The sequence below is a fragment of the Diabrotica undecimpunctata genome, chromosome 4 (assembly GCF_040954645.1).
Source record: "Diabrotica undecimpunctata isolate CICGRU chromosome 4, icDiaUnde3, whole genome shotgun sequence".
Lineage (NCBI taxonomy): Eukaryota > Metazoa > Arthropoda > Insecta > Coleoptera > Chrysomelidae > Diabrotica > Diabrotica undecimpunctata.
Window position 1 is genome coordinate 1,583,513 of NC_092806.1, and position 18,766 is coordinate 1,602,278.

General features: G+C 32.1%; 1 protein-coding gene across 1 annotated transcript in view; it reads right to left on the bottom strand.

Annotated features, from left to right (window-relative positions):
* Positions 1-1,873: 1,873 nt before the first annotated feature.
* LOC140439034 (fibrillin-1-like) overlaps positions 1,874-18,766 on the bottom strand; it is a 144,921-nt gene continuing 128,028 nt past the window's right edge. Inside the window, exons 32-45 of the mRNA XM_072528670.1 lie at positions 18,303-18,585; positions 17,556-17,771; positions 14,477-14,642; positions 14,098-14,390; positions 13,250-13,382; positions 12,067-12,312; positions 10,144-10,347; positions 9,951-10,076; positions 9,614-9,853; positions 8,453-8,645; positions 8,116-8,293; positions 7,687-7,929; positions 3,965-4,177; positions 1,874-3,400 (exon numbers count right to left, since the gene is read on the bottom strand). Of these exons, the coding sequence (XP_072384771.1) occupies positions 3,182-3,400; positions 3,965-4,177; positions 7,687-7,929; positions 8,116-8,293; positions 8,453-8,645; positions 9,614-9,853; positions 9,951-10,076; positions 10,144-10,347; positions 12,067-12,312; positions 13,250-13,382; positions 14,098-14,390; positions 14,477-14,642; positions 17,556-17,771; positions 18,303-18,585 (2,953 nt within the window). The 3' untranslated portion in view covers positions 1,874-3,181. The remainder of the gene's footprint in view (positions 3,401-3,964; positions 4,178-7,686; positions 7,930-8,115; positions 8,294-8,452; positions 8,646-9,613; positions 9,854-9,950; positions 10,077-10,143; positions 10,348-12,066; positions 12,313-13,249; positions 13,383-14,097; positions 14,391-14,476; positions 14,643-17,555; positions 17,772-18,302; positions 18,586-18,766) is intronic.

The window sequence follows — 18,766 nt, forward strand, 5'->3', positions numbered from 1 at the left end:
GAAAATTTAGTGCAGAAAGTGGACGAAAAGGTGAGAGAAAACAGACGCTTTACAATTTCATCATTGTCCAACTGCTTTCCTTAGTATTCTCCTAGTGTTTTGTATCGCATTGTTACCGAGAACTTGAATTACCGGAAATTGTGTTCACGTTGGGTTCCAAAAATGTTGACGGATTTGCACAAAACCCAACGTTTAGGCAGTGCATTGACTTTCCTTGAGCGGTACTAGAGTGAAGGTGAAGATTTTTTGGACCAAATTGTTACTGGTGACGAAACGTGGGTGGCCTACGTCACACCAGAATCGAAACAACAATCCATGGAATGGCGACATTCATCATCACATAAAAGAGTGAAGTGTAAGCAAACAATTTCTGCCCGGAAAACCATGTGCACAGTTTTTTGGGACAGAAAAGGAGTATTGCTATTGGAGTTTCTGCCTAGTAATAAGACAATCAATGCAGTGTCTTATTGTGAGACATTGAAAAATCTGCGACGTTCAATCCAGAACAAAAGAAGTGGCAAGTTGAGTAAGGGTATCGTTTTGCTGCATGACAATGCCCGTCCACATGTGGCTAATCAGACCAAAGATCTCATCAAATCATTTAAATGGAAAACTCCAGATCATCCTCCATACAGCCCTGATCTGGCGCCCAGCGACTACCATTTGTTCCAGCACTTGAAGAAACACCTGGGCGGTCAGCGTCTTCAAGACGATCACGAAGTCAAAACATTTGTGATGCAGTGGTTAACAAGTCAGGCGGCAGAATTTTATCAGGAGGGAATTCAAAAACTGGTGCCACGTTATGACAAGTGCCTCAATATTCACGGAAATTATGTAGAAAAGTAGATTAAGGTACAAGCTTTCATGTAAAAATAAAATTATTACCATATCTTTGCACGTCTTTTTTTAATTCCAAAACGGTACTTACTTAAAAAACACGCCTCGTACTTCGTAAGAGTCTCACTTCCATATCTCATCTATTTACTGAGCAATCGGATGAAGCTCTTAGTTGCTAATCCATCCATTGTGAATGCTATGTCAGGTCTAAAAGTAGTCTACTTTTGTTCCCTGTTTGTTCACGAGAACTTGTGGGGTGATTCATGCTAAACGAAAACTATAATATATATTAAAGACTTATCTAATGATTATATAATTTATTTGCATTTTCCAAAGGTCGACATCATCATCATCATCAGCCCATAGTCGTCCACTGCTGAATATAAGCCTCCTCGAAAAACCTCCATTCAGATCTATCTTGCGCTGCTGCAATCCAGTTGGTACAAATCCTCTTTATGTCGTCAGTCCATCTTGTGGGTGGTCTTCCCGGGTTTTGTTTATCCGCTCTCGGTCCCCACTCCAAGATTTTTTTGGTCCACCTATTATCCTCCATTCTAGTGACGTGTCCTGTCCACCTCCATTTAATTTAATTTCGACATACATGCGACGAATAAGGTCGAAATACATGCTTTTACAAATGGTTATGTCCCACTTGACATGACAGACAAACAACAAAGAATATATTTTCTGTTGTCATCGACGGCTTCCATGGAACCTTAATTTAAAAGGATTACCAACCTACTAGTTACCACTATATTACAAGAACCATTTATGTTGGAAACTTATTATGCTACAAAACTCTAGTACCTATTGAATATTTTTTGTTACTGTTTTCTATTAGTTCTTTTTTTCTCGTTTTGTAGCTAGAGAGTGGTACAATTTGATAGACCTTTTTGCTCTATTTGTCATTTCCAAGTCGATTTTCCCGTCGTATGCAATTGAACTGTCCATTCAATGTGAAACTTCATGCTACAAGAAATTTGTTTCAGAAGTTGTAATATGATAGAATGGTGTAATAAAAAACCCAACGTTATTATGAACATTTTATATGAAAGCAAAATATATTACAGATCATTAGAAACAATATCTAAAGGTAACTAATTAAATACTTAAATAAATCCATAAATATAAATTTTCCTACATGACTTACAAATTCTTATTTAACAAAAGTAGTCTATTAATACTTTAACAACTATTTCTCGAATTTTGGTTTGTTCTTTAAGTATTAAAAATATGAAAGATTGGGATATACACAAGTAACTCTAAATAAAAATTAAATGCAGCGGTGATAACCATTTATATGTTTTTTGGCAGTAGGAGTTGGAAATTATGTTATGAGAAGAAGAACACACTTTAATTTTGGCAGTGATATTGTGTTAGTATGGCAATGATGTATTATCACAAAATGGATAATTAAAACAATATATTTCAGTTGGTTCTTGGTAAAGTATATAGACAAAAACAAAACAATTACAATATATTTATATCAATACCTATATTATATATAAATATTAGTGTAACAACTATGTATTATTTATAGACAGTAATTGCCTACTCTAGAATTACAGTTTTCTATGCCCATTTTGAGATATTGATGTTTAAACTTTAATATATTTATAGTTCAGCTAGTAACCAAAAGATGGAGTTGCAAAAAACTTTAAAAGAATATATTATATTCATAGTGTCTAGTATTGATATAATAATAGATACTAGTAAACTAGTAAGTAATATATCGATAGTATCTAGAAACAATATTTTTTAGGTTTCCAAGCAGTATGGCAGTTTTGAGATATTGATGATTGAACTTAACTATATTTATATTTCTGCTAGCAGCCGAAAGATGTAGATGTAAAAAACTTGAATGGAACATACAGGGCCTATAAATTAAATATATCGGTAGCAAAAAAATAGAAAACCTTGGATGGGAGGTGGTAGGCATATGCAAAGAACGATAAAAGAGATAACTTAAAATAATATTAAATAGACGAATAAGAGTTAGGAGAAAACTGCAAGAACTCAATTATGATGGATAAAGGACACTGAGAATGAAACAAAAATTAAATTTAAAAAATAATGGCAAAATGGCTAAAACAAGAAGTAACTTAAACTAAAAAAACACACTTATTATAAGGTCAGATATAAGATAATATGTCAAAAAATTTAATTGTAAGAGATATAGTATTATGGACTAACTTGTATAAGTTATTTTTATGCATCCCTATTGTTTCTGTTTAAATACCTTACCAACTATCCTGACTCGAAACATAATAATATCACTTTAATATCAGCAAACTGGAAAAATCTCCCAAATGTATACTTTTGCATTATTAAAAATAAAAACATTCTAATCTTCCGTCACAACTATTTTGACTTTGAGTGTTAGGGGTTTGTCATACGATTCGGCTTCCAGAATGACTATCTGCGGTTTGCCGTGGATGATCAACTCGAATTCGCCGGGTTGCTTTAGTCGTTTCCGGAAATGTAATGCCCAAACGCCGTGTTTTTTGATAAGCTCGAATTTCTTTTCTTCGTTACCTTTCACTATCTTGTAGATCATTTCAGTCTGAAAATTAAAATAGAAGGATTAGTATGTACTCGTTATATGATATAGCATAGGTTGGTGGCACTAGCAGTAAAAGCAAGAATGTCATCAGTCAGTCAATAGGTTGACTAGGTTATAAAAAGTTACAGATTGTCAAGAAGTACAAATAAAATATAAAAACTTATGTGTGTGTCTTTATGTACATGTTCACAGTCAACATAGTAATAAACTTGGATTACCAATATTCGAGGAATTTAAATCGGGAAACTTGACAACCTTATGGAGTTTGTAGATGTCATTAAAAGAAGGAGATTGCAAATTGCTTGCATTCAAGGGACGAGATGGAAAGGGAAAAGAACTTGGCGAAGTATACAAATTGTGCTATGTAGGGAAAAGTAACATTAGGAATGAAGTTGAATTATTTGCTAATAAATATAGTAGATTGTATTGTATGTAATAGAAAAATTGCTCAAAATGTTCTATTTTTATATCTGTCTGAAATAAATTGTTCTATTAATATAAACAATCTTCACCCGATCTCAATTTCTAAACCTCATTTACTTTGGAATCATAGAAAAAACTTACCTTAACAGCAGGTTGCAATTTTATAATTCTAGTTCTATGTCTTGTCTGAGATATATTTAATTTAATTTCCAAAGACTCTTCGACTTCATCGTGTTTATGCCTTCTGACCCTTCTCTTGGATGGTTCTGTCTTGAAGAGTTCTGCAATGGTTTCATTGTGTGAAGCTCTAGCTAATCTTCGGCGTCTGGAAGATCGTCTATGCCTGCCGTTAATCTAAAATAATAAAGAAAATATATATAATAACTAAATTTAAATTTAGATTTAAAAAATATTTATGACAATCAAACGATTTGTGTAATTATTCGTCAAAGTATGGAAAATATGTTTACAAAAAATATCGGCAATCAGTAATTGAGAGATCTTAGAGTTTGTAATATCATTCATTCATTTCAGAATAGTAATTTAATATTTATTTATTTTTTTTAACATTGCAAATTACTGGCCAAAACTTGTTACACTTGCAATGAATATATCAATGGTCCTTCGATCCGGATATATTTTGGTACAAATTACAGATGTTCTTTGGCAGCATCAAAGTGATTGAAGAAAGTAAAGAAAGATATTATTCTTTGTTCCTGTTAATTTACAGTTTTAATTAATCAAACAACGAACTTTAATCCAAATTTTGCAAAAACTAAAAATCTTACGATTTATTAATCGCTGATGATTTAGTAGAAGTGGAAACTTGGCATTTTAAACGTTGTAAGCTGACATGGGAATTTGTAGTAGATTGTAGTGAACTTTTAATAGTTAATTTAAAAACTGTAAGTAATATAGACCTAAACACACCATCATAATAATTTGTTAATTTAGTTACCTAATAATCAGAAAATTACGCTAAATAAACACCAATTAGGGTAAGTTCCAAGGTTTAGAAAAGGAAAACTGTATCAGATTTGTAAGCGGCATTTTATGTTGCCAAAACTTGTTAAATATATGTTAAACTAGCTCGTTATTCGTTGGTAACCAAGAACTTCTTAATGCTAACGTGGATGATCATACCTAGAAATTTTGGTATATATTTCTATAAAAAAAGGCTCGTTAACTTCAAGCCAGTGCTATTTAACCCTAACTATCTTAGGAAAGTAGTAATTAATCTAGAAACAAAAATAATTCATCTGTTTTATATCTTATAGACCAAATATTAATTAAAACCATGCTAAAGCTGCCATCACTAAAATAATTCGAGGTTTACAATACTGCACAACACGTCAGATAGACTCAAAGATATAATCCATCTTCTGTATAATAGAGAAGTTCCCCTAAATATTATAAAAATTATCGAAAAGATCTACCAAAACAGCAAAATGGACCAAAGTCAAAATATATGAACAACTTACAGAATCCATAGAAATAGGCAGCGGAATAAGACAAGGGGATTCATTGAGCCCTTTAATTTGATCATGGATATTGGAAGTCATCAAAAGCGTTAACGAAAGAAGACGATACAGAATGTGAAACACAGAAATAAAAATATTCTGTTACGCAGACAACGCAATATTGATAGCCCAAGATGAAGATAGTACGCAAAGACTGGTCACAGATAAGAGCAAAAGAATATAATCCCAGAAAACTAAAACAATAATAGTCAGCAAACAACAATCAGATGTAAAATAGAAATTGATGGAATCTATATTGAACAAGTAATGGAAATAAAATACTTAAGAATTACAATGTCTAGCTATGGAGACCTGAACAAAGAAGTGAGAGATCAAGTACAAAAAGCAAATAGACTGGCAGGATGTCTTAATAACACTATATGGCGAAAGAGACACATTAACACTGAGATTAAGTTAAGAATACATAAAGCCAGTGTAAGACCAATAACGACATATGCCTCAGAAACAAGACCCGTTACAGCCACAACACAAAGGCTACTGAAAACGACAGAGATGGGAGTACTGAGAAGAATTACAGGAAATACGCTGAGAGATCGAAAGAAAAGTGAGGACATTAGAAGAAAATGTAACATACAGTGTATAAATGAATGGACACAAAATAGAAAAAAAGAATGGAATAACCAAGCAGAATGAAGGAGACTCGTGCCGTCAAAAAAGCAAGAAATAAGTCACCAATTGGCAGAAATATCGGACGACAATAAACAAGCAGAATTACTTATAAAGAGGAAGAAGAAAAAGATAAAGACAATACGTCGTATTGTTTAGAAATTTTGTTTTGAATACACAACGAAATAATAATTTCGGTGACAATTCCCTTGATTTTTGCAGGTGAATAATTTTTTCCGAAGCTAAAAGCATTAAGATCCGCTTCTACCTCAATTGGAATAATTCCATAGGCATCGTTAAATTCTAGAAGGATTTTTGGTGGGAAGTCGTTCGAAAGCCAAAAAGAGTTTAACGCTTGTGTTGGTAAATCCGTCGTAAGATACTAGCTTAATGGTTTTTAAGATATCCGACTCCCTTAATCTTGCTAGAAGATATCGACTTATTGGTCAACCTAACTCTTTGTAGGGTCAAAGGATCCAGATTTACCGATGGTTTCAAAGTATCTTTCTTAATGAAATTAATGTGGTACTAGAAAAGATTCTTAGATTTGCAAATTTCGATGGCTTGCATTTCTATAGTATTTTAGTGTTTTCTACTCTATTTTTGTTGTTGCTTGAAACGGTAATTGGATTTTCCAAGTTTGATGTTCTTCGAACTCATACTTGGCTCAGATGAAGGCATTGGTTGGAATATGAGTATTCTATAGACCATTTAATATTTACGCTAATCAAATTTACTCATATAATAATAAGTCAATTGAGGTTTTAGATTGTATACCTATTTTAAATGCAGAACCACTAGCTGTGTCCGCATCTTTAAGGAGGACATAACATGTAATATATTCCTAGCTTCTCTTTAATATAGTGAACCACTTATATAGGGGTTATATTAGGGCAAAAGATTGCTAATTACTACATAATGACATTTATCTTCTTTAATTTTTTACTTTTGCTCTGGACTTAATTCGAAATGTTTAGGGTCTTCAGTTTAAGTACCTGAGGTGGCATAAAATGTAGTTTTCTTCAATAACCCTTAGTAGATAATTTGTTTTTAAGATTACTCATTTGAATAAATATTTCATTGATGTTTAAAGAGAGCCTTTCTAACCCCATTTTAATCTTAGTTAAATTTGGATCTTCGACTTAAACCTTGAGTCGTAATTGAGTACCTTGTTGTAAATCTTAAGTCAGTGTACTCTGAATAGTCGATATATTGACGATATATTGAAAATATCTTGTTCCATTTAGCTTATACCTAGATTTTAAAACATTTTCAGAATTCAGCAGGTTATTTATTTTATGGATTTTTTCAATTTTTTTTTAGTAAGATAATCCAGTTTGTCGTCATTCTTTTGTATTTTATTTATTAATTTTTTTGACTATATCTTTAGGTTCTGAGATTTTCTGAATGAATGAAATTTATGTTATGTGCATTATAATACTGTTTTGTTGGCAACACTGGTTCACAATTTTAGTAGTAGTTCTGGTAGTCAACTGTCACTTGTAATCTTATTCAATATTGTAGCACATGTTTAGTTTGAATTCTTACAATGGAATAAAATAATTACATAACTTTAACCGGAGAACAAATTTTCGCACCCTTTACCCTTTCAAAATGTTTTAAAATACGTAATGGATAAATAAATACTGTCCAATTTGTTCAAATAGGTTTGAACAGTTTGTATGTATCTAAAGAACTGATCAATCTAATTCTTACTTTACAAGAGAAGCATCCTTCTGTAGTTATTAATTTATCCTTAGATCCTGAGTATTCATCCTCGATAGGATAAACAGGAACATCTCCTATGTCTTGACCGTATCCCGAATAAACTGGTGTGATGGTTGATAGACAGTGTCCTTGACCAATACGTTGATATCCGTGGGGACACCCACAGGTGTATCCTGGTCCTCTGCTATTACATCCAAACGCACATGGGGCTCCAGAACAGCTGGGACTGACCTAAAAAATAAATTTTAACCATTTAAAATTTTGTAAAAAAAGTTATTTATTTAATAAGATAAAAAGAATAATAATGGAAGTAGCCTAAGAAAGCTAGAAATATGATTTGCGCAACTTGCTTGCTCATATAAACAAGAACATGGTGTAATTTTATGTAATATGCAATATTTAAATATAATAATGTACCTGTATGCATATATTGAGTCCCATATCAAATTGGTAACCTTCTGGACATCCACATCTATAGCTGCCAGGAGTATTGAAACAGTTTCCACTACCTCCACATGGATTGTTTTGGCATTCATTTTCATCAACGCATTGGTTGGAATAAGGATGTTGTGCGTATCCTTGAGGACAGCCGCACCTAAAACAAAAATGTGTTTTTTTTTTAAATCTGCTGTTTGCCAAAAAAAAACAGAATTAAGAGATTGCTTATTTGTTTTAAAAAATGAAACAAAACATAAAATATCTTAAAATTAAATATAGTAATATGTTTTTTATACATTAGTGATTTTATTTTTACCTGTATCCTGCTACCAAATTTTGACATCCTTCTTGACATTTGGTATCATCCGCACATTCGTCAATATCTACGCAGAAAGTTCCACTTTGGTCCAACTTGAATCGCCTTGGGCAGATGCATTTAAAGCTTCCCAATGTATTTACACACCTTCCTGGTTTTGGACAGACACCAGGTTCTTCGCATTCATTAATATCTAGAAGATAAAATACTTTATTAGAAGAGGGAAGTTTTGACAATAGATTAAGCTGGCTTCAATTGATGTTTGAGTTCATTTAATCTAGACAATTCTATCAAGGAAAACATAAATTATTAGTAAATAATGTTAAACGACCTTTGTAAGTTATAGACGAATATATCTTTTCACCTGTAGTGGATTCTTTAGTCAAACGGAAGACCATAAAGTACTCTTAAGTCGTTTCTCGGAAGCTAAGGACAAACTATGTAGCAATTTTTTGCCTACTACCCTTTTAAATTATCGGAAAAGCAGATCTACTAGCTCTACTAAGATTCTTTTTAATCCAGGGGTTGGTATACGCTTGGTATTTTATTATTTTATCTAGTTAGGTCTTAAATAAACAAAACTTCTCAGTGCTACATATTCATTAATTCATAAAACTAACAATAGCTTTGAGTTGAGATCATCCAGGTGCAAGAAGGAGAAGTAGACTTCGAGATATATGGAAACGATCCATTGAAACCCGAAGCATTGGGAAGACTTGTAACGAACGAACCTAGATGAGAATAGAGACGAATAGCGGAATTTCCTGGATGTCCTTTATTTATCAGCAAGTTAGAGAAAATAGAGGAAAAAATAGTAAATTCTTAGGTCTTGTGGAAATATGTGGAGAACATATTTGAAGTTATCTTGTACGATGATTTCTAGCTAATTTTGACAGAAGACAGAAGAATTTTGACAGAAGGGTAAAGTAAAATAAAGAAGTCATTCACTAAATACTAAGATGAATAGAGAATGCAATGAAAGTCCTTGGTTGAAAAGGCCTTGATAATTCAACGCGGAGAAGTGTCATTACGTCTTAGCGTAGAATTTAAGCACTAAGAAGTAAGTAAATGATACTAATAATGTAAAATTATAGGAAAAAAAATAGTTCTGAATATTTTATATATAGATATCGATAAATCTGTCAAACAAAAATAATTTACCTTGGCAATTATCACCGACTTGGTTGTATCCATCGTCACATGAACACTTATAACTTCCTTCTGTGTTAATGCAATTTTGTTGGCAAATATGTTGGCCTGTGGCGCATTCGTCCAAGTCTCTACAGGTCAGACCGTCAGGATTAAGTAAGAATCCAGGTGGACACGAACAAGTGTAGCTACCTTCGGTATTGTGGCAATGATATTGGCAATGGGACGTGTTGGTATAGCATTCGTTGATGTCTGAAAAAAAAAATAATAATGATTTCATTTGCTACAAATTTTATAAATTGGAGACAGTTAAGAAAGTACAAATATACTTTTATAAGGTACTACTTACCATAGCAATAGAGTCCTGATGGATCTGGTCTATAACCTTTATTGCAAATACATCTGTAGGATCCTAAAGTATTGATACATTCTCCATTTTTACACAAATCTGGGATAGTTTCACATTCGTTTACGTCTAAAACAAACCAAAGTAGATACATAGTTAAAAATCATCAAATTAGTTACGAAAAAAATATTCCTACCTTTTCCGTCTACTAAGAATCCGCTATCTAAGCACAATTCCTGATATTGTGGTGTATATCTAGAGGGGCATAGGTCGCAGTGAGGACCCCAGGCTTCTCCCATTGAGCAACAGCAGTCAGCCATTGTCGACAACTTCAATTCGTTGTAAGGAGCTCTGCATCTACCGTTGATGAGTTGTCTATAACACATGCCTTGTCTTCTATCTGCAATTTACAATTAGATCGATTATAAGGAAGGCAAAAAATATGATTTATATTATTCTACATATTTGGATTTTAACAGATTTCGGTTTATGAAAAGAAGCACTAGTTAAAAGTTTATTTTATAACATATGTCAAGGATGCCTAAAAAAATATAACTCCTAATAAATTTTCAATGAAAACTACTTTCAACGAAGACTATAACTACTAAAATATTGTAGACATGGTGTCTATAGTAAAGTATACAAAGAAACGTCCAATGTTAGAATTACAGGATAATTATGAATTACAGAAGTCTATATTAGCTTTAAATATTGCTAGGCATAACGCAGTAGTGATGTTTATATTCCTTTTGCAATAATATCCCATATATACAGCCTCTAAGCAGAAGTGTCTATGGCTCTATGAAAAAATAATATAACTCTGACTGTGCATTATCATTAAAAACTCATCCTTCTTCTTGTTGAGCCGTCTGCTAACGAAGGTTGGCAATAACTTCTTTAAATGCTTGCCTTTCTTTTGTAACGAGAAATATCTGTTCGACACTGAAGTTAGTCCAATCTTAGATATTCCCTAGCCAAGATTTCTTCTTTCCTCCCAAGCCTTTTCTTCCCTCTACGCTTCCTTGCATGATGACGTGCAGAAGAGAGTATTTATCGTTTGGAAGTATGTGGCCCAGGTACGATGTTGTTCTTAATTTAATTGTGGTCATAAACTTTCTGCCAAATCCAGTTCCTCTTAGCACTTCTTCGTTTGAGACTTTTTCAGTGCAAGGAATTTTTAGAATACGAAAACTCATCCAGGTAACTATTTATGACATTCTAAAAATTGTTAAAATTGCTCATTCAGTTGCTTTTAGTCCTAACAACGTAACAACTGTATCTACAGTCACTGCAATTTATCCTTTATAGGATTATTTTCACAGATTAAAATTTTTCTTCCAATTTTTTGTCTGATCATACATTCCAATAATTTATAATAAAGCCATAATCTGCCTTCAACTTATTTAATTGAGTGCATCTAAGATATTTGCTTGATTTAAGGGAATTAAAATTTTGTTTTTCCGGAAGTAAATTGTTCTCTGCGTCTCAAAATTTGGAGAGATAAAATCTGGAAAAGGGCAAAGATGAAAACACATATTTTCCAATTTAACAGATATTCCAGTAAACAATTAACTGGAAGAGCAGCAATTATCAAAATCAAAAGCAAAAACAAACAACTAACATAATAGTTGTATTCATAAACACACGTTATCTTAAATGAAAGAAAAAAACAGGAGGAAAATCAGATAAGGAGAGATCTTTATCTAAAGAAGAGTTGGAAACCTTTCTGAGAAGAGATGTATAATAATTTGGACCCAAAAGAGCCGTAACTGCAATTTACGCGTTCCATCAAAACTGCAATGATGCAGACCCATTCCATAAGTGTCATAAGTGATTTTAATAATTCAGTTGCTTTGTTATAAAGTGCTTCCAGTATTTTTTATTAAAAATCATTTTTTCTAATTCGTCCGTTTAACTCTTCAAGCCCTTATAAAATATTCTTTTGCAACAGGTGTGTTAATTATTTCACCAACAACTATTTTTATTATGACTTAAGGTAATTATAGGTGTTATTTGAAAAATAACAAGATCCAAAAACCAAAAATTATTAAGGGAAAAAAATGTTTTGTGTTTTTTTTTGTGACAATTAGCCCCAGTTACCCCTACATTGTGTACTTACCCACACATCGTTTTCCGTCTTGACTAGGTTCAAATCCTTCTTCACAGTCGCACCTGAAGCTACCTTGGAGATTGATGCATTTTCCATTATTACAAACGTCCTCATCTTCACATTCGTTTATATCGATACAGTCATCAGTTAGAGCAACTTGACTGTATCCTGCAGGACAAATACACATAAACGTACCAATCAAGTTCTTACACATAAATTTGCAGTTGTTGGCAGGAGTACTACATTCATCGACATCTGAAAATAAAACAGAGTTAATTTTGGTATTTAATAAATTATTAGGGACAACTAATGTGTTCAATTAATGATCATCAATGTAATTTATCGCTGACAATATATTTTTATAATTAAAAAGAGAATTTTGGGCACCTTATGACAATCATTCAAAAAATACGACAAACAGTGGAGAAACCACCGCTCCTCCTTTTTTCGCGGAAGATCAACCCGCATTTCCAGAGTTCATCACTATCACAAGTTGTTAATTTCGCTTAATTTGTAGTCCATTTGAGTTTTATTTGTTTTAATTTTTCACATCATCTCTACAGTAAGAAAAATTCATCTTTCCAATATCATCTTTGACCCTATCTTTTTATCTGTATCGAGATCTCTGTCGGGGGTCAAATTTGTTGGTTTCTCTTTTATTGTTTATAATTATGAGTTCTTCTTCTCCTTTTCTTTAAAACCGATCAAACAATTTCAGCTTTTTGTGCTTCATATTGAGCATATCTTTTTTATACAGCTGGTTTCTAATTTTTTTGTTACATATTCTCCTAAATTATCCTTCTTGAGATTTTGTTTGATGCCAAAATTCTTTTGAGGATCTTTCATTGTTAAGTTAGTAATTTTTCTTTATATCTGTTACCTTAGACAAATTGTTTGCTTTTATATACTTGTTTTTCCATATTCTAGTAATTTCCAGTAGGTTCTGATGCCTACTTTTAATTTTTTATGCATTTTACCTCCAACGCATTATTCGAAAACAGTTTTGAGCCCACTTAAAAAGCAAAACTTAAGACTTTCTGTTCATTTTGTTTCCATAAATTGAAAAATTAATTTGTTCAGTCAACAATTAACCTTCGTCTTTAATTTTAATTTCAGTTGTAACTAAAAAAAAATTATCAAAGGCAAAGGAAGAAATAAATAAAAAGTAAACTAATGAATCGTGAAAACGTACCTGTGCAATGTCTGCCATCAGGTGCTAAGGCATAACCGTACGGACAGATACACCTGAAAGATCCTGGGACGTTATGGCATCTAAATGCACATTGATTACCTATTTCGTGACATTCGTTTACATCTTCACACACCTAAAATATATCAAAAAAGAAATAAAATTTTTGTACCCACAGAAAAACAGTTTTTAAATAAATTTTGTCGCAGCTTTGTCGTTACTGCTTAAAAAAATTTTCGTTTGCCATTGAAAGGCCTACAATAGCGCTGAAAAGTCACTATTAATTCTAAAAATTTACTGCCCACAATTTTGATTCTTGATTATACTAATTTTAGTAATTTATCGTTTACATTGTATATAAATGTTTTATAAAACAAATTATTATCTGAAATCTATTCGCAAGGCAAGAACAACTACTTCCGTTTAATATTTATCAATAAAGTCAATAGCTAATTCAACGTCATATAAAAAGCGTGTAAATAGCATTCACGTTTAACATCTAAGATAGAAGAACATACTGTCTCTCATTTTAGAAGATAACGAGAACCAGTAATTATTTACTTCAATAACCGCTGAGACAAAATTAACCTTTTACGTTTTTTTTTCTTTTGTATAAATATAAAAATTTAATTTTTTTTTTATTTTCCATCTAACCTCTCCATTGTTCTTTTTATATTAATACAATAATGTACATATACTGTGATTACTTCGACCATAATCTTTTAAAATGAAAGTATTTTTACATATTGAGTAGAACCTCGTAGTAAACTTTTTGCTTGACTTTGGACTCTGGAATATCTAAGTAGACTACAAGTAGAAACTTAAACATTCTAAACTCAAGTTGTACTCACCTGTAATGGTCCTGGAGCAAATCCATCGCTGCAGTTACACTCAAATCCTCCCTCTACGTTACTGCAAGTACCATTACCACAAACGTTTGGAGATGATACACACTCGTTGTCGTCAATACATTTTTTACCCGTGGAGTCCAACACGTAGCCAGCGGGACAATCACATCTAAAGGAACCATCGGTGTTGACACACTCACCTCCATCACATACGTTCGGCATCAGCTCACATTCGTTAAGATCGCTGCCGGTGTCCATTCTACCTGGACCTTCTGGACACATCTTCAAGAAATCAACTAAAAAATTAATAAATTGTTGAAGATGTAATTTGAATTTCTTTAAAGTATGTCTAGAATTATAGTTCACATTATAATATATTTACCGGAACCTTCTGGAGGACATCTTTCGCAATATCTTCCCCAAGCTGCTCCTTTGGAACAACAGCATTCTTTGGCAGTAATACTCATACCTCTGGGCTCTGAACACTGACCACGGTTAAAAACGTCGTAGCATTGTTCTTGTCTGACATCTATACATTTCATTGTAGCCTAAAAAGTAAATGATTATTATCAACCATTATCAATTAATTTTGTCACCTAAGGTTTTTAAATATTTGATGTACTTCTTTAACTTCATAATTTGATATGTTTGAAGAAAAAACACAGTGTTCTAGTGCAGTATATTATTTAGCTATGTCAATTTTAAACCAGTATCATGTATTTTTAAATGCACAGTTAAATTGCATCACATAAACATTAAAAATATCAATTTAAGGGGATTTTGTAGTTCTCATCATTCTATGCAACGATGTGTTCTCATTATAGTTTATTTTATGTGTACTATTCTTAAATTTTTGTGAGTGAGATGCTTTCCTTGGCTATCCAGATGGAACATGAAAGTTTAAGGTTGCCAAAATCTCAGGGCACTCAATAAAAATGTTTACTGTGTCAAACTTCACTCTTCTGTCTTAAAGCTTTTCTTATTTGTTCGTATTAGCAAGAATTTTTAAATTTATTTCTTACCGTGATATACTCAATTTAAAAGCAATGTAAAGCAAAAACTTTTTCTGTACCTATTCTCGTATGTTAGAATGATGGTGTCAAGTACCCTTGAGCAAGTTCTACTATTATGCGCTTTGAATAAATGTCGAAAAATTCGACATCAGGGGGTCTATGGAAATAAAATGCATTATAATGTTGTTCAAGGAGCAAAAGTGTTTGTGAAACACTACATTACATCTATCTTTAGAAATTTTGTAGTTAGGTATTGTAACGATTCCAAAAATATTTTAACATTTATTTTAATTACATTTAATGCAGAAAGCAGTAACTTTTATGCGACCCTGTATATTTTGATAATCTGTAGTTCCAGTTCCTAATAAACACTTAACGTACTGAGTTTTTCAATTTTACGAATATGATCACTGTAGTTCTTTTGAATAATATAATAATTTACTTGTTTGTTTAAACAAAGTAATGCCGGAGTTATTCATTAAGAGCAGCCTGAGAAACATGATTCAACTATTCACCGTTGAGTTTTATCTTAAAAATTGCCAAATGCTCTGGCATATTCGTCTAAATTCAACCAATCTCTCGCTAAGTGGAAATAATGAGATTGCGGGCAGGGGAATTCTTACCGGTAAAAATCATACATGAGTGAAATTCAGATGATTACTTAGAAAGTTTCTAAATATGCCGGTTGATTTTCACATTCTTCTGTCAGTAATAAGAGCTTTGAGCCCTTAGTACCAACAATTTCGAGATAAGTCCATTAAAAGTTGAGTAAAAATTTCTGTCTTCTTTCACTTGCCAGGGATGGGAGCAGAAACATTAATTTTTTTTTAATTTTGATTGCTGAGAAACCTACCATGGTTACTGGGAAAGACCATATGCTCTATTAAAAGAACCAGCAAGTCTATAGTGAAAGAAAGTAAAGCAAAAACAAAGAAAATCACAACCTTTTTTATCTGCTTTAGCAGATAATTATTAAGCTAAATATTTCCGTTTGATGGTCAATATAAAAAAATATCTTATCATTTACATTTTTCTACTAATGTACCCACTGTAGTGAAGGGGTATATTCCGAAATGTTTTATGTTGCAATCCTATTGTTTTGTATACACTAAATTCTGTATTTGGATTGTAAGAACCAAAACACTACATATCATGATATAATAATGGTTCTGATGACTTTTCACTTTTTAATTTTGCAAATAACGTTTAATATTAAGATCATTTCTAAATATATTTACCAGGCCATCGAAAGAAATTTATATTAAACTTTCTATAAAGATTAAAGAAGGTATTAATTTGTAATGGACATTTCTGTTTGTAAGATCTAATTAATATTTCAATTAAATCTGTGTTTTGGCTAATAATAAATATGGCTTGTTCGTAACAATTTTGTATTGTTTAATTTCTAACAAACTTCTTTTCTCTTGGACCACAAATAAATGAGTGTGAGTGTTACTGTTTATTTGTCTATAAACGTATATTGGATATTGTTTATTATTTGTTTATATATGTATCTTGGTTAAGAGTTTCTTCTTTGCTTGAAGAACAGACAATTTTGCTTCTCTTTAATTTTTCTTTTATTAACATGATAGTAAAAATGATCCAAAGAACCACACCAATATATCTTTTGATTCTGAGCAACACTATCTTGTTCATTTTGTGTGCCTCAAATATTATCCATCGTTTGATGTGCTACAGCATTGTGACTATGACGGATCTGTATAGAAAACAGTTGAATGACTTGTAATTTTGGCGTGAAATTATATAAAATCGATCACGTGCTATAAATATTACCACTTTATTAAAATTATCTAGAACGCCTTATGCGACATTGTACACCGAATTGTAAGAAATGACGTTAATCCGAATTCTTTGACTGTTGATTTAGTTTTCTTGAATTTAATTACAGAGGTATAAGAATATTGGTTTGGAATTATTTGTAAGCTATGTTATATGCGAGTAGAATATAATGGTATAAAAGCAGTAAATAATTAATGTAAATAAATCAAATTATCTCGTTAAAATTTTCTCCTCACAGGTATATCTGATAAATAGATACCATAATAGCAAGAAGTGAACTTTTTAATTGCCATTGGAATTTTACGAGATTTATTTAAAATCGTGGAGTGAGCTGCGAACTTTTATAACATACTGTATCGTGTCAAAAATCTCCTTTGACATGCTTTGTTTATTAACTTGTAGGAGTACAACTTTACTATTTAGCAATTGAAGCAACTGGAAAGAATCTTTAACTATTTCAATTGGTACATTACCTGCTATGTTTCTATTTCATTAACTTTCACTAGAGCTATTCAACGTGAGTGAAGACAAAGTCATTCCTATTTACTTTTATTAACTTAAAACACTTTTTTACATCATTACTGTTTATATTTATAATTATATACCAACTAATACTATTAATCTACATAGATATATCAATATCCTTACCTGATCGAGTATAAATCCTTCTTGACACGTACAAAACGCTCCACCGTCTGTATTTGTGCATATACCATTTTCGCATATTCCAACATTGACCACACATTCATCGATATCTTCGCAAATTCCAGTCACAGTGCTGAGTTCGTATCCTTCGGGGCAACTGCAAACGAACGATCCCATAACGTTTGTACATTTACCAGGAGGTGGACATGCTCCAGGAGTCTAAAAGATTATAATTTGTACATGTAATATACTTTGTACGACAGATTTTTTGTTATTTTAAGCAACAGTTACAGAAAAATACCGTTGGTTTATAAGTTTTAGTAGAACAGAGTTTAACTGGGCTAAATGAAAGACCTTGATGACTTTAACAAGTCTGCTATGGTATAACAGTTAAACAGACTGATCTCAGAGAAAAAACAGACAAGAAAGATATAGAAAAATCACAAAACATATGGTAATAATTCTTTGGTGAACACATAAACACAGCCTTTACTCTATACTAAAGAAGAGAAAGGTCTTGCTTAAATGGATATTTATGGTTATCGAAATATTTTCTTAAAGGTATTGTGTTCGTTAGAAAAAGAAATTCAAATGTTCTTGGTACTTATAGCTGTAAAACGAATGAAAATTATTGAAAAGAACAAATTAAAAATCAGGACAACAAATTTTCATATATCCAAAATATCCATATACTTCATGGTTTTATTAAAGGTTAAAAGAAAACTATAAATATCATAAAATCCAACTTACTTCTTGGCATTCATCAATATCCCTACAGTTATGTTTATCATGCGTTAAAACATATCCCGAAGCACACTCGCAGTAGAAAGATCCTAAGGTGTTTCTGCATCTTCCATTCCTACATAGGAACGGCATCATATGGCACTCGTCTATATCTACACAATCGTTGTTGTTACTTAGTTTAAATCCTGGATGACAATGGCACTTGTAGTGGCCCACCATGTTAATACAACTGCCGTTGTTGCAAATGTTGGGATGGCGCTGGCATTCATCAATGTCCAAGCAAGTGTCCCTGTAATTATTAAATACTTATCAGATACGATGCGAGGTTTATTTCTTCTTTATATGTTAGGCTTTAAGGCCTGTTGTTTCCGGTCCGATTTAGCAGTATTTGTGATGTTGACTGGTGGACTGTTGACGAGATGTTGCAATTAAATAACCGATTTGAACATATATATACCTGTTGATGCTTC